At 37.6% G+C, this 26,020-nt stretch overlaps 2 protein-coding genes across 15 annotated transcripts; one reads left to right on the top strand and one right to left on the bottom strand.

Annotated features, from left to right (window-relative positions):
- Positions 1-8,338: 8,338 nt before the first annotated feature.
- Positions 8,339-10,699, top strand: LOC103444079 (F-box/LRR-repeat MAX2 homolog A). The gene has a single exon (XM_008382992.4). The coding sequence runs from the start codon at positions 8,404-8,406 to the stop codon at positions 10,564-10,566; it is 2,163 nt and encodes a 720-aa protein (XP_008381214.1). The 5' UTR covers positions 8,339-8,403; the 3' UTR covers positions 10,567-10,699.
- A 413-nt stretch (positions 10,700-11,112) lies between these two features.
- LOC103444077 (probable serine/threonine-protein kinase SIS8) lies at positions 11,113-25,074 on the bottom strand. Of its 14 annotated transcripts, none has more exons than XM_029108475.2 (17): positions 23,780-24,140; positions 22,129-22,521; positions 21,353-21,556; positions 20,205-20,393; positions 19,743-20,002; positions 19,495-19,614; positions 19,148-19,237; positions 17,451-17,546; positions 16,618-16,710; positions 15,438-15,525; positions 13,854-14,082; positions 13,064-13,187; positions 12,916-12,935; positions 12,605-12,761; positions 11,612-11,900; positions 11,409-11,481; positions 11,113-11,311 (listed from the first exon to the last, which is right to left on the bottom strand). In XM_029108475.2, exons 2-17 carry the CDS (start codon positions 22,375-22,377, stop codon positions 11,229-11,231), a joined length of 2,364 nt encoding a protein of 787 aa, XP_028964308.2. In that variant the 5' UTR covers positions 22,378-22,521; positions 23,780-24,140; the 3' UTR covers positions 11,113-11,228. The 14 variants fall into 14 exon arrangements, with proteins under 14 accessions (XP_028964308.2, XP_028964309.2, XP_070661412.1 ...); XM_029108476.2 differs by having other exon boundaries at positions 23,783-24,116; XM_070805311.1 differs by having other exon boundaries at positions 22,117-22,521; positions 23,780-24,104.
- Positions 25,075-26,020: the final 946 nt, after the last annotated feature.

Genomic DNA, 26,020 nt, shown 5'->3' with positions numbered 1-26,020 from the left:
ATAAGACAATGAGAAAGAGAGCAATCAGTCAGCACTTGGAATCAAGCTTCCAGTCAGGAACTGATTGCCTGGAACCCCTTGCCTGATTACTTACCTGGCATTGCTCTCGAGTACTCATCTTCAACATCTTATGCTTCTAGAGAAGATACCACATCTGCCTGAGGAACAGATAGGGCAAGTGAGAAGGATATAAGGAAGCATGTGGAGACAAGTGTAACAGAACATGTGCCGATACATCCACTACTTTGTCAACAGCAAAAGTAGCACATATCATTAGGGTCGAACGTACTCTAGATTTGATGGACTTGTTTTGACCCTCAAATTCTTGAGTTGGCCTTATACTCTGGAGGAAACCAGAAAACCCTCAAGCCCAGTTCAAGAATAAGCCTGTGGAAAATTACTTCTTCAAAAGCAAAAGTATCTCATATCATCTCTTCTCCATTTGCTTCTCCTTATCCTTGTTGCTGTTTACGACACAAGGAGAATGAGAACAATCAACCGGAAGCTGAAGTCGAACCTCCGATCTAGGTTGCTTGCTTGGAAGTCTGATTGCTTACCTTGTCTGTTACCTCATTCAGCAAATCTCCTAGCTCGGCGACTTGGGGGACTCCTACTATAGGGTTTGTATCGCACTTGACCAAGCCCGAAACTACAAGTAAGCTTCAAGTGAAATTGATACATTACCTTATGCATCTTCATCGGTTAAAGATACCACCCCTGGATGGAGGAAAAGTACTCCCAGAGAAGATGCCACATCTACATATGAGACAGATAAGGCAAGTGAAAATGATACCACACTTCGGTACTTAGAAGTTTTGTGATTACTTAATAGCTTGGATCTTGCAAGTCCCCAATCGAGGAACTTCCCTCACTCGGGAACTTAGGTGAGCACTATTTGTACCATACTTGACCAATCCCGAAACTACTAAGCACTGGTCAACGTTATACCATCAAGGACCTAGTAGAGTTTCCCTCCAACCAGGAGGCTAATCACAGCGCGACACGTGTCGACATCAGAAGCCAATCATAGCGCGACACGTGTCAACATCATAAACTAATCACAACACAACACGTGTCAATGTCAGAATGAAACTAGAAACTCTCTTCTATAAATAGAGATCATTCTCTCACAATATTTCCTAATGTCATTTGTACTAAATCATTCACTAGTACTCACTAAAGGAGAGCTGGAACCTATGTACTTGTGTAAACCCTTCACAATTAATGAGAACTCCTCTACTCCGTGGACATAGCCAATCTGGGTGAACCACGTACATCTTGTGTTTGCTTCCTTGTCTCTATCCATTTACATACTTATCCATACTAATGACTGGAGCAATCTAGCGAAGGTCACAAACTTAACACTTTCTGTTGTACCAAAGTCCTTACCGATTTTGTGCATCAACACATTGACTTTTGAAAAGTCATAAAAAGTCTTTAGTTAATACATGGTGACTTTATTGATTCCTTAATATATATATATATATATATATATATATTAAAAATAGGGTAAAAGACTGTTTACTACCCTCATGTTTCATGGTTTTCAACATTTAGTACATCAAGTTCTTTTCGTCTCAGAGTCATACCTAAAGTGTAAATTTTGGGACAGTCTCATACATCCGTTAGTCAAACTGTTAAATTTGCCGTTAATTGTGACGTGGCGCCCATGTGGACAATGACGTGGCCCCACGTGTCAGCCACGTTTTTTTTTGTGACACGTTTTTTTTTTTTTTTTTTCTTTCTTTCTTCTTCTTCTTCTTCCACCCGACTGCAAACTTTTTTTTTTTTTTCTTCCTCCTTCTCCTTCTTCCTTCCTCCTTCTTCCTTCCCCTTTTTCTCCTTCTTCCTTCTTCCTTCTCCTTCTCCTTCTCCTTTTTCTTCCTCCGAATTTGGGGAATTTTTTTTTTTTCTCTTTCTTCTTCTTCTTCTTCCACCCGACTGCAAACTTTTTTTTTTCTTCCTCCTTCTCCTTCTTCCTTCCTCCTTCTTCCTCCCCCTTCTTCTCCTTCTTCCTTCTTCTTCCTTCTCCTTCTCCTTCTCTTTTTTCTTCCTCCGAATCTGGGGAATTTTTTTTTTCCTGCTTCCTTCTCCTTCCTCCTTATTCCTTCTTCTTCTTCTTCTTCTTCCTCCGAATCTGCCCAGATTCGTTTTTTTTTTCCTTCTTTCTTCTTCTTCCTCCTTCTTCCTTCTTCCTTCTTCCTTCCCCTTCTTCTCCTTCTCCTTCTTTTTCTTCTTCTTCTTCTTCTTCCTCCGAATCTGGGGAATTTTTTTTTTTTTCGGAGGAAGAAGAAGAGGAAGGAAGAAGGAGGAAGAAAAAAAAAACTTCCCCAGATTCGGAGGAAGAGAAGGGAGAAGGAGAAGAAGGGGAAGGAAGGAGAAGGAGGAAGGAAAAAAAAATGTTGCAGTCGGGTGGAAGAAGAAAAAGAAAAAAAGAAAGAAAAAAAAAACGTGGCTGACACGTGGCGCCCAGTCATTGTCCACATGGGCACCACGTCACAATTAACGGCAAATTTAACAGTTTGACTAACGGATGTATGAGATTGTCCCAAAATTTACACTTTAGGTATGACTCTGAGACGAAAAAAACTTGATGTACTAAATGTTGAAAACCATGAAACATGAGGGTAGTAAACAGTCTTTTACCCTTAAAAATATATATTAAATACACATGAATTTTAGAATCAAGCAAAGAGAATCAAAGACCATTAAACTTCATATAAATGTAGAGACGAATAATTTTTATTTTGAGCCAATTAGATATGAAGAAAATTTTCTCTTATTACCATATCATTTTAGAGAAGATTGAAAGGGATGAGTAATAGATGTTTTACCCTTCAAGGGATGAGAGTTCACGGTGGTGACATGAAAAATGGGAAAGAACTAACATAGCTTTTTCATGTCGATTCCTACAAACGGCGCCAAATGTTGATACATAAAATCGGATCGATCTTGGACAAACTTAAATTCGACGGTAAATCACACAAATGCACAATAACACAAAGATGTATCATGGTTCACCTCTAATTAAGGCTACATCCACATTGTCACAGCCCGTCCCGAATTAAAGTTTTCGATAATATGAATTGATGAAATTGCCCTTGAACAGTTGGTGGTGGAGTGTGTAAATAGGCTAAGGTTTGGACTCAATCAAATTTTTAAAGTTTTAGTTGTTTGGTTGGTGACCCAATTTGGACCACACACACACAAAAGTACATTTCTTTCTCTTATCTCCCGTGCTCTCTCCCTCGAACTCACTCTCTCTCCTTTTCTCTTGTACATATTAACAACAAAATAGTTGAAAGTTTGCAGATCGAGGGTTTAAAGGACACCACTGTGTTCCTGAGGTTCATACGAGTTGAATGGTACCATTTTTAGGTAAGAACTTCTTCGAAAACTCGTGAAAACCCTAACCCGATTTATGTCACTATTCATGCAATCGTAAAATCGTGTGTTTTTTGGGATTTCAAGCTTACAAGTAGCTTAAGGAGGTCCTCACAAGGCTCGGAGTGGTTCGTTGGAGGAATTTGGACGTCAGATTATCGAGAACGATGGGTTTAAGATTTGTCGAAATATCGAGACTTTTTCCAGCTGGTTTCTGGGGTTTCAGGGCTCAACTCAGGTATGGTTTTGTTCGTCTTGGTGAGATCTTCAAATTGGTTCAAATTTCATGGAATTTGGTTAAGAAATGAAGAAGATATAAGGTTTTGAAAAGACAAGGGCATATTTCGTCAGTTTTGACGGAATATGCTAATGGCGTTAGATGACGCCATTAATAATTGACGGTATATGCTTGTTTTTGGACAAAATATTCCTGACGGCATGGGCGGCGCGTGGCAAGGCATGGGTGGTCGGAAAATTTTTCTAAAAATATGGGGATGTTCGTGAGGTTGTGTAGATCACGTTGGTATATTCAAACATCCCATTTGAGCAATGTATGAGAAGTTAATAGCTAGTATTGGTTATGTGCTTTAAATTAACGTTTTTATAGTTGTTTCGCATATAGGGGAGGCTTATCCCGAGGACGACCTCAATTAAGGGCGACTCGGGGGCTACGACCCTTCGACATACTAGTGAGTGGGCTTTTGGTTTTAAGTATATATATATATGCTTGATATTTACCCAGAAAATGCATTTAAATGAGTTATGATTTGAATTGCCATGCCAAACGTTTTATATTTAGAATATGCATATGATGTTTGCATATATATATATATATATATATATATATAATTGTGTTGTTGTGGATACTTAGGTAAGTCCAGGTGAGTTATGAATTGTGAATGTGATTAACGGTTGTGATTAATTGATAAGCATAGAGTTCATAAACCTGCACCTCGGGTGATTATGAATTACTAGAGATAGAGTACATGCCTGTTTATAATATCACCTCCTGCACCATATGCTTACTTTGAATCCAATTTAGGTGCATAGTCTTGTCATACAGACCATCATAGGTGGTTCTGACTCGTAGGTGACTTGCAATTTATCGCATAGCTGTCATGAGTGCATAGCATTGAGCATAACTATATTACACTCAGTCTTGTCGTACAGACCTTCTGACTTATATGCAGTGCAGTGCCGTATAGGTCATTGGTAGTGACTCCGGCTAGATTGACTAATGAGCTATGAATTCAGCAGTTCATTCTTCTGCAGGGGTTCCGGCTAATGTGATATTTTTCATGAATTTATTTTCTCCTGAGTTACTTATCCTGTTTATATCTTGGCATGGCATACTTATGATTATGAATATGTGAAGCGTGATTTTGAGTATATAAATATAGATGTATATTTATATTCTATTTCTGGGAAAAGTATATATGTTTTACTGCGAGGGGTTAGAGCTTTTGAAAGTTAAATGTGTTCTCAAAGCCTTTGTTTTTTCCCACTCACATTTTCTGTTTTGCGCCCCTCCAGGTTTTAGGTAGACTTGTTGTTGGTGGCATCGAGGATCTTGGCGGTTCTGACAAAATAAAATATTTGTAGGACATCTTCTGGTATTGTATAACTAGTACTTGTCCTACTGTACTGCACCTAAACTTTCTATGCTCTGATTAGGAGTATTTACACTTGTATATCACTCCTAGCACTTCCTGTTTATAAGTGCACATTAGTAGTTTTCGTTTTTTTATTTATTCGTATATTGCTTATCTTTATTGCTTCCGCACTATGCACATGGCTACATCACCCTCACGTGACGGCCATCACGCCTCGATCTCGGTCGAGGTGTGTCACACACTGGTATCGATATGGTTTTAGAAAATTGAGGGTTGCCTTCCCCTCTTACATAAATCATGAGCTAAGTAGTGAGGCCCAATATATGATACAACATACACAAATTTATGGAAACTTTGATTGCAATTTCTAGTTAACCAATATCTATATTAAAATCCTATTGGTTTGAATATTTTAATTTAAGGGCAAAATATTAATTTCAGTATTAATTAAGAGATTTTCCTTTGTTAGAAAGTCTAAACATGTATTAAATTCTCCTTTTATTTATGGAAGTTTTTAATAAACTGAAATTTCCTTTCAATTTAAAATGTCTATAACTTGTTTGTTCAAACTCGAAATTGCACATTGTTTGCACCTATATGCTCGTGGGCTGAATCCTACGGCAAAAAATTTAGAGAGATGTATAAGAAGTAAAAATGAGTATGTGGATAATACTACACATAATTTAATGTCTTGTATTATAATTTTGAGCAACCAAGGTATTGAACACTGTCCAAAAGCCCCATCAATTATAGTTTTCAATCTACCCTCATTGCTCAACTTTTGGTAGTTCCTTATCTTAGCCATCCAAAAAGCTCGATGAAGCGCAATAGCCTCAACTATTCTACATAGGCTATTGTGTTGAGCTTGAAAGACTCAAATGATACTAAAATATACACGTGAGTATCATTTGAGTAATGTTTTCACACCAAAATGTACACACGAGCATCGTTTGACTCTCGAATAGAAAAAAACGTAGGATCCATCAAAATGAAGTTGAAGGTTGAATTCCCTAGAACCTTGGACATGGTAATATTTACATTATCTGGATAAGAGAAGTACCACTTGAATATTTGATTGCTCTACAATAATCTGGTGGCACTGTCTTATCAATTATGAGAAAACCACAAATTTGAATCTCTCTTTTCCGGTTTCTTCACTCATTCAAAACAATTAAGGTTCATTTCCAATAAACAAATGTGTCAAAGTTGTTGATGCGACACAAAAATTTAATAAAAAGGTAAAGATTTAAACAAAAACAATACTAAATATAAAAAATTATTATAAAACTTATTAACTGAAATATTAATTTTATATATATATATATATAACTAGATACACCTCTCTTCCTCTCTCTCTCTCACATCTGCTACAACTCCCTCCATCTGTTTCCTCTTTCATATTTTTCTCTCCTCTCATTCTCTTTCTTTTGTTCCTCCATTTCCCCTTTCTTTCACTCTCTTTGTACTTAGGGAGATTCAAAGCGTGGTCAATAATATTGTTGAGAATCAATGTCACATTAATAAAAGGAAGAAATCTGCACATCAATTTAAGGTTGGAAAAAACGCCGCCTCATATTGAGCCTTATGTCAGAAGCACTAAAGACTACGAATTGAGTAAGAAGAAATGAACGGAAAAAAACAACAAAGAAGAAGAAGAAAGGAAAAGCAGTAATCAAGTTTTGGGGTTATTACTGTAAACAAATTTTTATCATAAAAAATGTTTCCTCATTTTTTTTTGGTCAAACTAATTTATTTCGGTTAAAAAAAGGCAAGTACAAGGAAAAAGACAGTCCAAAGGGCAGCTTACTACTTAAATATAAGCCACCAACAAAAAAAAAATACAAAGATAGGCCCAAAAGTGGCCAGTTGAACAACAACAAAAAAAACCCTGAGCGCATCCACTGCAAGGCCATCACGATCACCAAGAGGACGAACCAACAAAACAAATGGATTAACAAAAAATGAGGATGAGACCCAAATAGAGTTTTTGAGGAAAAAAAATGAAAATGATAAAAATGGGTTTAGTCCCTAACCGCTCGAACCAAACAATTCAATCTAAACCGTATTGAATCGAATCAAAATATTATATTTTTTTAGTTTTATTTAAGATAAAACCAAATCAATCCGAAATCCAAATCGCTAAAACCAAATCATTCCGTAATCCAAATCGTGTCAACCAAAATTTTTTGTGGAACAATTTATTTTATCTTGAAAAGGAAAAAGGTTAAGACGAGTGTAGAGTAGTAGTCGTATCCTATCGTAGTGGCCGCTGTCGTGTCGTTGTCATGGCAAAAATGGTGAAGATTTTTGTAGAAAATCGGAAACAGATGGCAGCAAAGCAGGCTACACAATCACACTTGTTCCGTTCCGTATCCATAATCCATAATCCATAATTCATCCTTTCATATCCTAAACAACCACAGACCCACACTCCTTCCTTCCTTATCCACGCCCCTTCCACTGCGAGTGCATTACTCTCTACACGGTGACACGACACAAAAACATCACGAAAATAACGATTTTCGGTTCAACACGATAACAAATAGGATCGTTATCGGATGACTCATTAGGAATCCGTTAATAATAGGGTATGCATGGGGTAACCCGTTTCGACTTGTTTAAGAAAATTTATTTTGATAATTTTAAAGTTTAATTACTAAAAAAAACTTAGTAATATTGTTTTATTTCTTTTCATAATTATTTTTTATATTCATAATTTAAATGGTTTATAATGTTTGGTTTTTAGTTTATGTGGAAGAGTGTTAATGTGGAAAGTCTTACTGAAAACATTATCAATATTACGCTTGAAGAAAATATATCAAGTTAAAGTTCCAATATCGTTTCCCATGGCAATTGATAAAAATTGTAGGATTTTATTGTAAGAAAATGTGCAAAGTTTCACAACCTTGAAATATAGCTCCTTCCATGTTTGCAAATCCTTTGAACATTTGAGAATTTGTAATGTGTTAATGTATTTTTCATTATACTTATTTTTTGGTATGTAACACTTGAAACACAGATGTATTTATGTTTTGAATATGACAATGTATTGTATATATTAATTTAGTATTATAATTTTCATTTGATTATTTATTGATTTAAAATATATTTATTTATAATAGGTAACTGGTAGGATCATATTACCAATAATATTTTTGGGTCGGATTGTAGTTCCCGTTTATTTTAACGGGTGATACACGACATGATTCAGAAATATATTAAATATGACACAAACACGAAAATCACGACACGAATGCGGAACACTAGGGGTAAGTAAAGATATAACGTACTCACGTGGGTCTCACGCTAAAAGACAAAACCCCGCCCTCAGCTACCATAACTCCTCCCTCCCTCCCATCCTCCTCTCTCAATCTCACTCTCACTCATTCCCTCCCTCCCTCCCACCATGGCCACCACCATCAATGACCTGCCGGAGCCCATACTTTCCACCGTCATCACCTTAGTTTTCGACACCCGGACCAGGAACTCGCTCTCCCTTGTGTGCAAAAAGTTCCGGAGCATGGAGAGGGCCACGCGCACATCCCTCACGCTCCGGGGCAACGCCCGCGACCTCCACAGGATCCCGATTTGCTTCACGGCAGTCGCCCAGCTCGACCTCTCACACTTATCCCCATGGGGCCACGCTCTGCTCTCCCCCTCCGCCGCGAACACTGACCCTCTTCTCCTTGCCCAACGCCTCCGTGACGCCTTCCCATTCGTCACCTCACTCACAGTCTACTCCCGATTGCCCTCTATCGTCCAGATCGTCTCCCATCTGTGGCCGGGATTGCGCCGCGTCAAGCTCGTCCGCTGGCATCAACGGCCCCAATCACCCCTCGGCGCCGACTTCGATCCTCTGTTCTCGGCCTGTCAGTCGCTTTCAGAGCTCGACTTGTCAGAGTTCTACTACTGGACGGAGGACCTCCCGCCGGTTCTGGAATCCTATCCCAACGTGGCTCGATCTCTCACCAAGCTCAATCTCTTGACGACGTCGTTTACCGAGGGGTTCAAGGCCAACGAGATCAAATCCATCACGGCGGCGTGTCCGAAACTGCAACATCTCCTGGTGGCGTGCATGTTCGATCCGAGATACGTAGGCTTCGTCGGCGAGGAGGCGCTCTTATCGATCTCCACAAACTGTCCGGAGCTCAGAGTCATTCATTTGATCGATACGACGTCGCTGGCCAACGCCCACGGCGAGCCAGATGACGACGGTTACACCGCCGAAGACGCACGGGTCGGGCGGGCGGCGCTAATCGACTTCTTCTCGGGCCTTCCGCTGCTGGAAGAGTTGGTGCTGGATGTTTGTAAGAACGTGAGAGACAGTGGGTTGGCGCTGGAGGTGCTCGGGTCCAAATGCCCCAGGCTGAGGGCGCTCAAGCTGGGCCAGTTCCATGGGATTTGCTCGGCGATTGGGTCCAAGCTCAACGGCATTGCCCTATGTGCCGGGCTGGAGTCGCTGGCGATTAAGAACTCTGCCGATTTGACGGACATGGGGTTGATTGAGATTGCGAAAGGGTGTTGTAAATTGGCCAAGTTTGAGGTCCATGGATGTAAGAGAATAACGGTTAAAGGGTTGGGGACGATGGCCTGTTTGTTGAGGAAGACTTTGGTTGATGTCAGTATCTCTTGTTGCAAGAATTTGAATGCCGCGGGTTCGTTGCGGGCTCTGGAGCGCATTCGTGATCGGATTCAGCGCCTGCACATTGATTGCGTGTGGGAACCAGAGGATGCTCATGGCTTTGATCTGGATCAAGTAAATGTCGATGATTATGTTGGTGACGGCATTGCGGTGAATCGGAATGGTGATGATGGTGGCGATTACATGGACTTGAATTGGGCAGCTGAGTGCGAAAACAGAAGTAAGAAATGCAAGTTGGGGATGGATGGGGAGTGTTCCTATATGCCACCAAGCAATGGCAATGGCAATGGCAATGGAAACGGAAATGGGTTTTGGTACGGTGAGAGCTGGGAGAGGCTGCATTATCTCTCGCTTTGGGTTGGGGTCGGTGAGCTGCTGACTCCGTTGCCGTCGGTGGGTCTCGATGATTGCCCCAATCTTGAGGAGATTCAGATTCGGGTTGAAGGGGATTGCAGAGGAAGGCACAGACCCACACAGCGAGAATTCGGGTTGAGCTGCCTCGCAGGCTATCCTTGCCTGTCCAAGATGAAGTTGGATTGTGGTGACACGGTGGGTTATGCACTGACAGCCCCGCCAGGACAGATGGACCTTAGCCTCTGGGAGAGGTTCTTCCTGACTGGGATTGAAAGCTTGTGCCTAACGGAACTCGATTACTGGCCCCCGCAAGACCGGGACGTAAACCAAAGGAGTCTCTGGCTTCCGGCTGCGGGGCTGCTGTCGGAATGCGTGACATTGCGGAAGCTTTTCATCCACGGCACAGCTCATGAGCATTTCATGATGTTCCTTGTGAGAAACCCGAGCCTGAGGGATGTGCAGCTGAGGGAGGACTACTATCCGGCGCCCGAAAACGAAATGAGTACGGAGATGAGAGTGGATTCGTGTTGTCGATTCGAAGATGCACTCAACCGGCGCCCAATCCTTGATTGAACAAATCAAACTAATGATATGTAGTTTATGAAATCGGAGAGGAACAATGTACGAGTTCCCAACATCTTGTTCATGCCTCACTTTTAACGTTTTCAATTTTCCATCAAATAATATCTTGTCATCGTTTTGACAAGGCCAGACTCTTTACTAACATAAATAACCCTTGTCATTCTCTAATTCGTCTTAAAGTTCTTACAAAAATTCAATTTAATCTGAGATCATTTTTACCTATTTAATTTAAATTTCATTGTTTCTTGTAGACAAAGATGATCTATGAAGTCCAACTTTAAAAAATAGACAAATCAAATCATTAAAGCTGATGTGATGTAGCCCCACAACTAATCTTTATTTAAAAAAATAATCGAAATCTCTTCCTTTAAAAAGCTCCTGTAAATAGTTGTCGAAAGCATTTTCCGAAGGTCCAACAGAAGCTCGTAAACAAGCTTTTTTTTTTTTTGATTGCACAAAAAGCTGAGTTGCAGCGGAACATCGGAGGATGCAAAATTAAAAGCCAAAAAAAAAAAAAAAAAATAAAGGGAAATCAAATTTATGAGTCTACAAAAGATGAGAAATTGACAAGAGAAAGAGGACGAGGATACACCTTAAGCCGAGAATACAAAGTAACACCTCTACCATGTTTTCTATACACACAAAACATTGTATCAGCAGAGTGAGTACTCGCAGTCTAACAAGCGGGAGAGTATCTCCTCGCAGCTCGGTCGATCCTGCGGTTCCGTCCAACAATCTGTACAAACGTTGCAAAACTGTCAGCTCGGAAGCCTGATTATTCACGGTAAATGTATAAAGCTCGACATTTTTGTTATGGTTAAGCAATAGATCACCTGAAATAAGCCTGCCTAGGGGACCTTCTGGGATCTCCAACCGGGAACCTTCATTCGCGACAGCATAAACTACCTGAATAGAAGAAAGCTAAATTTTTAACTCAAAAAACTTCTAGCTTTCTCAAAATACCAGGTGGTTAGATTGTACTAGCTATAGGTCAGAACAAGAGCGAAAATAATTAAGTCGTATACATCTTACTGACCCTCTCTGGTGGAACGCCTTCCCACGGTCTATTTAGAGTGCAGAGCTCCCACATTAAAACCCCAAGGCTGAAAATATCACATTTTTCGGTGAAGGGTTCATTTCGTATAAGCTCAGGTGCCATCCATTCCGGAGTTCCTGCAGACGATGAGTCCTTCATGTTTGTCTCGGACATTATTCTCGAGAGTCCAAAGTCACAGATCTTGACAGTCCAGTGCTTATTCACGAGACAATTTGCACTTTTTAGATCACGATGAACTATCTTCATCCGGTGCATGCACATCAACCCCCTTTAGTTGCAAACAGAAGATTCTAGTCACTACTTATCTATACTATAATATAAAACTGAGCAAATTCATCAAATTCTTTAACTTGAATGTACAAGCAGCCCTGTGGGATTTGGACAATGATAAGATCCTATATGCAGATTTAGCTACATCATCCAGAAATCTCATGAAATGCTGAATTCCCGAGTTCATCCTATCAAAACATTGAATGGTACCTAGCATACGGAATCTTCTATCCTACACAACTGCTAAGAAATCATGCAAACTGAGATGACGTAAGCTCAAATTGGTTTTGTATTTCTGTGTTGAACGTTTAGAGACAAAAACCAAAAGAAAGTACAGAAATATTTCAAGCTTTCAAGCATTCGTCAACATATAGGACCTAACCGCCTTAATCAGAATGATAACATGTCGATAGGCATGACTAAGAAACTGTCGATTTCAGAGCTACAGTTGTTTATCATTTAGCAGCTAGTAAGTCTGAATTTACGAACCAAAAGCCATAGATAGTGTATAGTTATACACATGTCAGTTCTCTTTAGGATTCAGATAAGTATAACGAACAGCATGTACCAACAAATTTATGTTCTGGAAGTGTAATGAATGGATTTTAGGAGCTTGAAATAATGGAACAGCACACATGTTCTTGGGAATAAATGTGTGCTGTGAATTTGTTTTTTCATAAATCATGGATAGCAAGTACAGACCTGCATATGTCACGCAACATTTTTAGTCTCCTTCGCCAGCTAAGCTTCTTCTTCTGGCCACTCAAATGAATCAAATAATACAAAGATCCCATCTCCATGTATTCTGTAACCATTGATAAGCGTGGAGGCTTTGTGCATGCACCCAGAAATAGAATAACTGCAGAAAACATCACATTCAATTCCAGAGCAGCATAAAATAAGGAAAATATACATCAGTATTTATCTACAATCTACTATATTTCCACCGTATACAAACAACCATATACAAATGAAAAATGAAAAATGGAAGGTATAATCAGAACAGAAAGTACCATTAGGATGCCGAAGGCGACTGGATACCCACGTACAAAAAGGGGGAAAAACATAGAGCACATTAGAAAACTATATGGATAATAAAATAAAAACCCGCAGCACAAAATAAAAAAGCAGTACAATGATCAAGGTATTTTTGAGAAATACCTAAGAATGGATATCTCATTGCAGAAGTCTTCCATGTTTTCAGCAGTTAGGTCTTGCTCTAAGAAAACCTTTATTGCGACATCTGTTCCATTCCAAACGCCTCGAAAGACTTCTCCAAAGAACCCTAAATGCAGAAGCAACCAAAAAAAAAAAATTCAATCAACTAAAACTGTATTTTTAATTTTTCCGGATGAAAATTTAGATGCTTTTCCAAGGAAAGTTGAGCTTCATCGTATATTAACATCACTATTATTATTTTTTTGGTGCGGCTTGTACACAAAACCTTACAAATTGCAAGGAGATGTCGGGCATGTAAAAAAGCAGCCTGAAATTCATAAGCTTTCTTAGGGAGTTACCAGGGTTAAAGGAGCACACTTTGCTACTAAAGGACCAAATCCAATTATATTTTTCCCGACCTTTCTTTTATTCTCCTAGCCGACCCCACTTAGTGGGAAAAGGCTTTGTTGTTGTTGTTGTTTGTTTCTTTTATTCTCCCAACTTATTCTCCTAATTCTCTACATTTAGGAAAAAATTGAGGAAGATGGGTATTTCATCCCACTATTATATCTTTATTTATCTAACGATGTGATGATTTGTGTAATAAAATAAAGAATTCTTCAAAATTGAAAAAGAGAGGAAAAAACAAAAACAAAGTAGAAACAACATTAATAACAAACACTCCTTTCTTTTCATAACAAACTCATTTCTTTTACCTCACGAAACAGATGGGTTCTCACTTATCAAGCCAACATCATAGTGAAGTATTGTATGTTAAACAAGTGATTCTTACCTATTCCAACACGAGTTCCAACAGTCAATTCTGAGAAATCAATATTCCATTCCTGGTAAGGCAATAGAGGCTTATTATCAAATGTGGCGGACTCCAGAATTCTGTTCCATGTTAGGACCAATTCATCATATCTCGTGAACTCTGAAGGTCCAATTCTATCAGAAGTTTGACTTCTGTACTGGTGTGGAGATGAAGGTAATGACATTGCTTTTTGAGAACTGATTTGGTCCTGGGGAAGCAAACGTATAGCAATCTTCAATCAGAAAATTCACCATAATCATCTAAAGGAAAATTTGAAACACGAGGTAACAAAAAAATTAAAGCTCCGAAGCTGACATTAATTGCTTCATTATAAACTGTTGAAAAAAAAAAGTTATTTTACAATCTTAGAGAGTATAATGATAAATTAAAAGGGGCACTCCAAATATCTCATTGTGCACTCCAAACTTTTATATTTAGATAAAAAATAAAAATAAAAAAAATAAAAGAATACTCATGAGGATTGCACAATGACATTTTTGGAGTGCCAACAACAGTTTCCCAATTAAAACAAAAAATAAATAAAAATATGAGCACTTAAGTTGTTAGTATTTGATGCTTGGAAATCATCCACATCTATCCAATGCAAGGTACACAAGTGAGAAACAAGATCCATGAAAATGAAAATTTTAGAGTCAACATTAAAATTTCCTATGACATCTTGAATTTAATTAACTTGTGTTGCCTATCATATGCATCTCTCATTCACCTAGGAGAGTAGTCAAGAAAAGTAGGTTACCGGTTGTTTATTAAAAATCATGTTCCCTCTTAAGATTGAATAGGAATGCGTTACTATTATTACCTTTAGGCTTTACGCTATGCCATTAGTCATTACATTACTTCATAAGCGAACAGGTAGATTCAAAGTAGGGAGGGCAGCAAGACTAGAGCACTAATCAGAAAAGGGGTTATTAACTACATTATGGAATGAAGATCCAGGAGTAGTTGTGCACCGGATGTGGAAGCAATGCGAATAGTTGACGAGGAGGTTATAAATGGGTAGAGGAGACCACAATGCAAGACATAACAACAGAATTTGTTAGATGTAAGAACAAAGTCAGTTCAAAATTTCATGCATCTGACGACTGGGAAACAAGACTTCATTTAATGCGTATATATAAACACACAGAAACATACATAAAGATTTAGATTTATACAATTACAAATTGCAGGCTTAAGAAATACTGTATATCCAGAGTTTAAGCTACTAGTAAAGATGCCACACCAAAATAACAAGCATATATCCATCCACCAGCCAGGTGATCAGACTAAAAGGTCGTACCCAGTGCACAAGGCTCCCGCTTTACGCAGGGTCTGAAAGCCCAAAAATAATGAAACTAGGAAAACACACAAAATCTAAAACAAACAAACAAACAGTGCAGTTACCAAGTTGACTGTCCTCCCTTCAGAACACAAGTATAACCATTGATTTCCAAATAAAAAACCATATTTTCACCATGGGCTTATCATAATAGCATGCTCAGAGCATTGACAAATTTTGATTTCATGTAGCTGTGCTTCAGTTACCGCAATGAAGAAACGTACATTTTTCTGAAGAGCAGATCTGTCATCCTCACCCTGCTCTCTCAAAAGTCGATTCTGCTTCAATGTTTCATTCATTGCTCGCACAGCCCTACATAGTTCATTAGATTCATAGTTATTAATTGTACAAACATATCCAAAAATCAGATAAAATAACATTCTCTTTATGGTCCATCTCATTCAGGCATTATTCTCTAGTTAGAGCTGAGCGTGTCCACATGAACAATACACTAGACCGCCAAATATTCACATCAACAAATTTTCATACCTGGCCAAAGATAATATTTACAAGAAACTTGGCTTAAGAACAAAAACTGGCCACTGACTACTCCATGTTGGTTAAGCAGAACTAAGTATACTAGTTTTATTTGAACATTCAAGCAAAATATTTTACATCACGCAGTAAATGCTTTCTATTGATAGGAAATGACAATTTTGAAGAAAGAAAGAAATTATGTATACAACGTTATGCTAAACCTTGCCAAGCAAAACAAGCAGCACTTAGTACAAAATACTAGACCAGTCCAGAGAGATAACTCTCAGTACATGTGGAATAACAAAACTAATTTTCATGATAAAAGAGGTGAACAAAAAGTGATATGATTGCAGTGATGCTCCAATTGATTTGCTACTGTATCAGCTCCAGGTACGCTAAATGTGGCCATCACTTCTGTGATGCTGGGACTCAAAAACTTGGCCTTTGGTGTAAGGTGCAACAGTGCAATTGTCAATAATCTACACGACATCATTTGCCTGATGGTGATTTCCCATGGCTCCTCACGTTAGCAAAGCACCTCAGAGCACCAGGGATCAATACCCATTCTACCATTCAAATAAAAAAGCAGAGCTCTAAAAAAAATATTGTTTTATTGACCTATTACCACTTGATTGAATCATGGGACCTGTCTGATATAACTTTCAGATACTTTCAACAAATATTTAAGAATCACAATCAAATACAAGAGGAAAAACAAATCCTAACAGCATAAAGACAATATAACAAGGAAAAAGGCATAATAATAACCAATAATTTTTTAAAGGTAACCAATAAACTGAAATGAAGAATGCCAAAATATATTTACCAGGAGAAAAAGATCAGCTTACGCACAATGGAGTAAGTTCAGTGAAATCGACAAACTATAGGAAGCAAAGACCTTTTGAAAATAATGAAATAAACATCAACCTTACGATATCATCACCAATCTCTGGAGTAATACTCATGCTTCTTCTTCTTAATCTGCGAGCTTCTGATGTTGATGCACCATCTGACCTGTAGCTACAATCAAGAATTGAACACAAGTTTAAGACCACACACACACACACACACACACACGCACACGCATATATATATATTATTTCTTTAAGATGTGTAGATTGAGCTGTGAAAGAAACATCGCATACAAGCTAAAGCAAAGATTAATCACACAAAATTATCCAATGCAAAACTCAGCAGACAATGTAACATCAACCTGTTAGGGATGCAACTAGTTGAGCACAGGAGACAATGAGAGGAATATAATGAACAATTTAACAAAAAAGATATAGAAATATGGGAATACAAGCATTAATTTTATATACCTGAAGTCACTTCACTGGGTTTTTACATTTTATCTTGAACTGAAACCCTCAAATCAAGGAGGGATCAATTCCAATACTGTCTTTTTCTGGCCTATCTGAATAAACAAGGGATAGCTTTTGGGCCCAAGCTTGGTTTAAGATTACTGATTATGTAATGTCTGTAAGAAATATATGCTCCAAAGTCATATGCCTAGTTTGACCCTATAAATTGCACCCAACATGTTGTCATTCGCAGGATGCAATTCCATTCCAACTATTCCCCCACCCAATCTTGTAAACATGAAAATTATAAGGCAATCAATAATGTTCATTGGTTAAGTAATAAGACCGCAATTAATATCCACTGCCTCAGCGCAGAAGAAACTTGTGGATTATTCACTAAAGCATTCATCAAAGTTTCTATACAAAGGGGCACAATAGAATTAATCGATATAAAACCTTGAGGTAGGCATGTCATCAGCATAATCTCTAAAAGATTTCCTATCACCACTGAGCATGGACCGCCCACGTGCTCGGAATGAAGGATGCTCTGGACTGAAAAACCAGAAAGACAAAAAGGAATAACTACAACGGCAACCATATGCAATGACATTGCTTAAAGAGTAAAAGGTCATCCTAAAACAGCAACTTTAGACATGGGCCAGAAAAATACACAATATCATGGAAAATCTTGGAGACCATCTAAAGAACAAAAAAGAAGTGTCTGACCTGAAAATTCATGTTAAAAATGCAAGCATTTCTATGAGCATGCTATTTATACATCTATGAGCATGCTATTTATACAGGAATGGCACCAAAAAGCTAAATCTTGATTCACAAGAATATTATCCATCCTAAATATAACTTGAACAATATAAACTATCACAATTGATAGAGACCATGTAGTCCATCAAGAAGTCTGCACCTTATTGGCATTATTGGGAGATTAAGCGAAAAGATGGCACCATATATACATGTATTGTCTGACTATTATTTTGTGAGACAGGGTTAGTATATTTTTATAGCCTCGGTTACCTAGGTCACTAATAAAGTTGGACAAGTAGTACAATCGCCAACTGAACTTTCTATTTATATACTGGACAAACAGTTCCAGTAACACTTAGTAAAGCACTGACTTGAAGCAACCACAAGATTTTCTCTCATCAAACCCATCACTACTACTTACAACGCCCAAAAAAACTCTGCCAAATACAGTGACCTATATTTTAGGGTCACCGCTTTTCTATAACCATAATAAGATACCAAATCTGTTGTTACTCAAAGGTCCCTTACCTAATAGTTTTGAACAATTAATGAGAAACTAGAGATAATAACAGTTTGAGAATATAGATCAACAATCACACCCAGCAAAAAATTAAATATCAAAATTACTCAAATGATAGGGAAAATCACGTTCGACTTTTTTTCTATTCTTTTTGTCTTGAAATATCGTGGTTTGGTTCAAGATAGCATAGAGAAATTGGTATACATGATGGTAGTATTATTGTCATCTATCCAGAGAAATGCACCCAGAAAAGTGCCGCACAGATACGCACAACCCATCTGACATAAGTAATATGAAAATTCTATCTCTGGCTCCAGGGCTCTCTAACTTGAACATCATTAAGACGCATCTTATGAACAGTATCCCAAGGGCTTACAATAAGCCATCTGTAAACAAGAGGACAAACTAAAAGATGCACTGAAATACAGCTAAAACCACAAGTGAAGCAGACCATATTATGCTAAAGATAAGACAACTTTTTGAGAGAGAGAGAGATCACAGTGCTATCTTCTGAAAAAAGAAAATCAAGTTTTGGCATCTGGAATAAAAGTTTGTCACTTCACTTTACTTATCAATATGTAAATTCAACACATGAATTACTGGAAACCAGGTTGAGTTTATTGTCAAAGGTAGCTTGTATGATTTCATTTTTATCTCGTCCCTTACATAAGACAACTCAGTAGAGTCAAGTTCCTACTAGTCAAATCATGACACAATGCAATTATAAATATAAAAATGGGGGTACTAAGGTCCTAGATCCGCACCAAAACATGATCTATCATCATGATTTACAGGAGCCTTGAATCTTTAAAACTTACGAAATTAAACTTGAAAGGCATCTTTGAAAAAACACATTAGGATTAAGAAAAACCTTGAACTAGCAGTCCGCTGTTCAGCAATGGCCGTCCTCCGACTACGCCGACAAAATGTAGTTGCAATGTTGGGTTCACTATGTGATAAACTGAGGAGGGATTAATAAATTAATTCAATAACAAACAACCCAGTCCCGTGCATTAGAGGTTCAAAATCAAGCAAATTAAATAACGAACAACCCAGAGTCCCATGCATTAGAGGTTCAAAATGAAGCAAATGGCAAACAATAGGACAAACTTAACGAGAAGAAAAAAATACACACACGGAATGGGATGGTTGTAGGAAAAAGCCATTTGAGAATTAGAGTTTGACTTGTCAGTTGCCAAGACAGGAAACATAAATCACCTCAGTTTTCTTTCCATGGAAGTAATTGATCGCAACATCATATTTTGTAATGAGGGACCTTGTGCATTCGAGGGCACATCAAATCTACCTCGGAACTGAGGGCTATCATCTTTTTCAGCACTGCAACAGAAAAAATATGAAACACCTCAGTTTTCTTTGTAGCGCATGCTTGCAACAACATCAAGCATCACAGGTTCCAAAGTTCTAATTTTGTACCAATTTAGGATTTACAATCCACATCAGCTAACCTGTCAGGATCCACTCTCTCTGAGAATCCATATAGAGGACTGTTCGGTTCTAGTGGTGAATCGCACGAGTCATTCTCTGCACTATCACTCTCCCCGGCTGCAGAAATATGGGTCAAAAAAATTGCCTTGGTTGATCTGGGTAACAGCTTACCAGGAAACCGCATCAGGTCAACCAATAATTCAACAGAGTTCAATACAACTACCACCGACATATGCTTATATGAATCTACAGACTCAACGACTCCATCAATAGGCAATCCCTGACACAAAAAAGAAACACAAGGAGGGAAAGACAGCATTTCACATTTCAGTGCTAGTCATGATTGAGAACAGTAAAAACTTATGGCATATATTTGACAATTTCTTTATCATTTCGCTGGAAACTGTATAAAATCCATGAAATAAATAAATAAAAAATCAAACTACAACAGTTAAACACCATCAAATAAATGAAAAGCTTACCACCATTAGCCTACTTTCAAGACCTACGGTGTCCGCCAGAACTTTGAATAAGATTGCTCTAGGACGGCATGAACCATGTTTTATTTGCCCCAAAAGTTGAACTCCTCGATTCTCAAACATGTGGGAGGTTTCTTCAAGTGCAGCTTTTGCTGGACTTTCTGCATTTGGCCTCTTATAAAAATCGGAAACCTGTGTAGGCATCGCAGACAAAGTTAAATCATCTTCCTAATGATGTAAATATGTCCTAAATTATTAATCAAAGAAATCACAACAAGTGCTTATGGGGTGAAGTGCTGATTTAGTCCCTGAACTATCACCTTATTGAAAATTAGGTCCCTGAATTATTTTTTTGGTCAAATAAGTCCCTAAATTCATTAAAAATTGCAACTTTCATCCCTACTATTATATTCAAAGCTATTTTATCCAAACTTAAGTCACTTGACACACTTTAGAGTGTAATACTATCCTTTTCTCGCCTATAAGCCCTTAACATTTCATATAGGTTGTAACGTCTAATTGACCCTCCAAAGTTAACTCCATTCACTATTTCTTTATGCAAAACTACCAATCTACCCTCCACTGTGTATCACATGCAAGTAACGTGACTTAAATTGACGGAAAATTGAATATAGTAGCTTCAAATTTAATATTAGGGATGTAATTGGCAGATTTTTATAATTCAAGGACTGATTTTTCTGAAAAAAAATAGTTTAGGGACCTAATTTTTACTCAGGTGATAATTCAAGGACTAAATTGGCAGTTCACCCTATGAGATATATATAAGTAGAGAAGAATAGTTAATCTAACATCAGGTTTTAGATAACACATATTCCATGATTCAGCTCTCATGTATGTTTATTTGTATATGTAACTGATGAAGTTATATGAATAGGAAAAGAGAACGTAGCATCAGTCCAAAACCAGGTAGCATATCTACATGGCATTGTGATTCATCATTCATATCTAGGTTATGATCATAAAGACATGAATGGTATTAGTACAACATGTAAGTGGCAGTCTTTGACAGTTGAAAACATTAGAGGGAAGGCATAAAGGAATGAATCAAACAGAAAAAATAAGATCAATGAAGAGAGTGTGTACTCAAGGTAACTTCAACATGGATCCATACAAACAAATAAATTACTTACCAATCCAGCAATCTTTTTTATCATTTCAGCTGGATATGAGTTCAATCCTTTCACCAGAGCCACAATAAGTTGCTTCAGCATGGACAGCTTTTTGTCCTTTGCAGTATCTACAAGAATGACTTCGGCTCTCAAACCCTCTGCCTCAAGAGCATGAAGCTCATCAAGAGTAGGAATATCATCAAAGATCTCCTTGAGCCTTTTCTCCTGTATATTGTCATATTTAATCAATTGACATGATCAAGTGTCGACTACCAGTAAACAGGTGAAAATGAATCAAAATAACCAAAGACAATGATAGTTACAAGTGGATAGTACACCACTAATAAATCAGCAATATATTGTTAATGTTGCACTTATCTGCATTTGTGCATATACTCTTTTGAACAAGCGAGTGGTGTATTTAAGGTTTCTTGACATTTTGAAAGTAAGGGAAAAATTAATCAGAATGTTTCTTGGAAATTGTTTAAAAGTGTGCACGCGAACAGACAACACAAGTACCACTGCACCTAAAACTTCCAAATCTTTATTATCTGTCAAAGAAAATCTTCCCTTAAACCCAAAAAGAAATATCTGATGGTATGAATATTTACAAGAACAATATGAGAAAAAAACAAATAGGAGGCATTTTCTTTGTAAAACCACATCCATCTCTCAAATACCCAGGTTCCAACATTGACTACACAAGATGTGACAGGAAGCAAGAATAAGAACAGCAATTAATTAACGAAACAACAAAAAGAAAATAACAATTAAGTATCACTAACAATTAATCTCACCGGAATGACAAAATAGAAACCATTGGGAATCGGTTCTAAAAGCATTCCAGTTTGCCATACAACTTGTGATGCCTTCTGGGATGACAACACATCTTGATCCGAACTTCTAGGTGATTCAGTACTACTCAATGATTCTTCTTGGGATCCCAAAGAAACAGATCCAAATTTGTCCACGAAATCTGAAGGCCACCATGAAGCATTTGGAGGCTTTTGCTCTGCTGGCCCTGTATCATCTCGTGTCTCCTTCATGTCTTTAACAATCTGAAATTCAAAACCATTTCGCCCCCACTTCTTACCCCATAAAAGATATCATTAACCTAACAGCATTCCTTACAAAAGAACGAATTCCAAAATTTAATTGCAATGACTTCTTCAAGCTGGAGGTCATAAGACCTGCAAAATACATGAAAGGCCAATGTTTGACATCAGAAAGGACAATTTACAAGTAAAATATTAGAGATCACCATAGAAAGGCATGACAGTCTTCTGAAGAAACCACCAAAAGTCTAGCAGAATATACAAGAAGAGAAAAATGAAATCTTGTTCAAGCAAGAGTTTGTCAAAATTATGTAAAATTGCAAATGATTTAAGGTAAAAAAAATTCCATAGTCATGATACTACATAAGCTAGTTAAAATTTCAGAATAAACTAACATACTTATAATTTTCTTCAAGTGCTTTCATAAATTTTAGTGGCAAATAATACCATTACTCCATAGCTTCACAACTAAACGAGTATAACACACAACTAAAAATTGCCATGACACTTCAAAGGCATCCTGAAAAGCCTCCATCTTCTGCTACAATTACTGTCTTGTTTTTGTCCAACTCAGCATCTAGATCAATCAACTTCGTATTCAACTAACTATTATATCACCTAAAATTTAATGGAAGTGGAAGAGCATGAGAAATATTGGAAGGCAATCCGCAAACCTAAACACATTCCCAAGCCACACCAACCTCAAGGAATACATGAGCGAAAACAACCTACCTATATTTCCATTAAAAAAAACAGCCAACCTATATAGCCAACCATCTGCTGGGCATCCAAATATAACTTCTAGGGTTATGCCTCAAATGAAACCGAAAGCAATTAGCAACTAAATACCTTTACCAAGTCACACCAACAACACTTAATGAAATTGAAACCTCGATGATGCATCAATAACAAAAGGTAAACCCTCAATTTTTGACATTTATAGCACGGCAATGCTATTTTTCTCGTCTCCTATCCCTCAGGTTGCACCCATTGCCACCGAAAAGTACGTACTAGGGGGCAAAAGGTACCTCTCCAAAAACACCATTTGAAGAGAACCCGTGTCATCACCACAAAGATAACCAGTTTTCGTCTGGCCTCAGCACACAAGCAGTTGGATTTTCTCACCCGAACCGGACCAACACATACTTCAAATTCAAATTACTTCAAAAAGACCTGATTACACAATGCTCCTCCTCAGTCACTCCAAATCGCCAATTCGGTTACACTCGAGCCCCACATTTTCTACACAAAATCTAAATCTAGCTCCCACTAATCCATCAACACACAATTTGACATCTCAAAAACTCACAAATCAACCATTCCACGGAAACAATGCAGGATCAAGAAGCCGAGACGAATTACAAACAAAATTGAAAAGAAAGCAAGAATTTACCACCAGCAGATCCGAGCATTTGAATCCCAATCCCCTCTTTGATGCAGTAGCATTTGAATCTCAATTCCTCCTCATCTCATATCGCCCCCCACGTCAAACCCTCACAGATTCCCGACGAAACAACCAAATTTACGTACCTGTGTAGACGACGTATACGTGGATTCAAAAGAAACCTCTCTCCGATATATATATATATATATAGAGAGAGAGAGAGAGAGAGAGAGAGAGAGAGAGTGTGTATGTGTGTGTGTGTGCGGGTACGTGATGCAAACGAGGAAGAAATGAACGAGAGAGAGAGAGAGGAGAGAGGAGAGAGGAGAGAGGAGATAGGGGAAAGCGATGGGGTTTTGGAGAGAAAGGGAGGGAGGGAGAGAGGGAGGTGGTAGTCACGTGCAGAGTGAGGGGGGATCTGGGGACCTCTCCCCGACAGCCAGCTGGCAGAGAGGGTGGCTCACCAACATCCACACCTTTCATCCGCGTGAAACACCCTTTTCTCTTTTAAAACCTTTATTGTCATATTAATTACTACTTTTTTTTTTGGGAGGAATTAATTACTACTTATTTAATAACAAACAACAATTGACATCCGATGCAGCAAATAGCAGTTCTTTTTTTTTTTTTTTGGTCAAACAAATTGCGGTTCATTCCAAACAATTTTCTCGTTCTAAAAAATAGAAAGAAAAAAAACTAATTTCCATAAGTTTGTACATGTTAAACTGTGAATCATATCGAATCGAAGAAGAAGATATACTTACATCATAGAAGAAGGAAAAACAAAGTGTTACTCAATGGTTAGAGTTTATTTAAAATTCATGTAAATTATTAAAAGAAATATCTGAACTAATTGAGTTTTTTTTCCTCAAAAATATATTTATTATAATCGAATAGAAAATTTTACTGCAAATTATTGAGTAAACACAGGTCTGATAGTACTCCTTAATTTTTTTTTTTGGTAAATTACAGTTTAATATGTTAGAAAAACATATCTAAAGCGTTCTATGAATACGTTAAACAGAAACCGACAAATAAGAACGGCTACTTCAAAAAACTCTAAATTAACTATACGTTCAAGTATTTTCTGATAAATAATTAATTAGTTATTTTTATAGTTAGAAAAAAAAAACACTTCTGAAAATTGTATACTGAGGAATTTTTTTAACAAACAATAATATCTACACTAAATGGTGAGAAAGTAGGCTAAATCTTATTATTTTTAACGAAAATCAAATCTAATAAAAAAGAACCCTACTAAAATGTAGTAAATGAGAATTCCAACAAAATAATTAAAAAAAGGTGAGAAGCGTGAAAAGTAGTAGAAGATATAAATAGGCAAACAACAACCACAGCAAAACACTACCTGTCTTCTACCACCCTCACCTGTAATTTAGTGTACCAGAGCTGCTTTGCTGGACCTAGCTAATCAATCAATACTTGCCCCTATGGCAGCTTACTTCAAAACTCCAACTTCTAGGTAGGTATTCTGCACGTGCCCTTTTTAAATTAGGTCAAGTTTTTTATGTGCTGCTATTCAATTATGGTAGACTCTCTTGCTAGTCTTCCAAATTTGTACCCTCTCTAATTTGATATTATTTTTCTAATTTCTACCGCAAACGCCAAAGCAACCCCTTCATTCGTTCAACAATCCTCATTGACCAGGTATATATTTTGTGTTAATCAAGGCATAAATCGTGAGTCTTGCCTTCGTCGAGATCGTTGTCACGTCTGAACAAGTGTAAATGATCGACAATTATTTCAAGTTATGTTTGGAAAGTATTACATTCATGTATGCGCGTGGTCACTTTTTGTATGTGATATTACATGAGTTACTATTAACTATATTGATGTTTATAGGAAGAGAATTTATCGTGGAGTTTATAAGCGCTTGCTTATAGAAAGAGAACCTATAACAAATTTATAAATGCTATTACTGTCAGTAGAGAATTGCGTACCTTAATTAGTCAAATTCTTAGTAATTATGAAATGTGACTGATGATCATTTTAGTATTAATGCATTCTTTTCATATTAAATGCATACCTATTATATTATATTTCATTTTTTGGGGGGAGGTTGGGCTTAGCCTCACAATGGGCTAGTAATAATGTGATTCAAATTCGCATTTGGCGATAATCGAACCTAAGATCTCTCACTTACAAGTAAAGAGGAATACTACTAGACCGTAGTACTAAGTGACATTATATTATATTAAATTGTGGTGACTCAAATTTTAGGGTTTCAATGGT

The sequence above is a fragment of the Malus domestica genome, chromosome 09, assembly GCF_042453785.1.
Source record: "Malus domestica chromosome 09, GDT2T_hap1".
NCBI classification, from domain to species: domain Eukaryota; kingdom Viridiplantae; phylum Streptophyta; class Magnoliopsida; order Rosales; family Rosaceae; genus Malus; species Malus domestica.
The sequence above is the reverse complement of the archived record's forward strand: the minus strand, read 5'-3'. Positions and strand labels throughout refer to the sequence as shown.

Excerpts from the sequence above, each read along its gene's own strand:
- LOC103444079 (XM_008382992.4), top strand. The coding sequence starts at position 8,404 with ATGGCCACCACCATCAATGACCTGCCGGAGCCCATACTTTCCACCGTC.
- LOC103444077 (XM_070805311.1), bottom strand. The coding sequence starts at position 22,377 with ATGAAGGAGACACGAGATGATACAGGGCCAGCAGAGCAAAAGCCTCCA. Across the intron at positions 21,557-22,116 it reads TCATTCCGGTGAGATTAATT|GAGAAAAGGCTCAAGGAGAT; the intron begins GTTAGTGATACT and ends GACAATATACAG. Across the intron at positions 17,547-19,147 it reads CAGCGGACTGCTAGTTCAAG|TCCAGAGCATCCTTCATTCC; the intron begins GTTTTTCTTAAT and ends CTGGTTTTTCAG.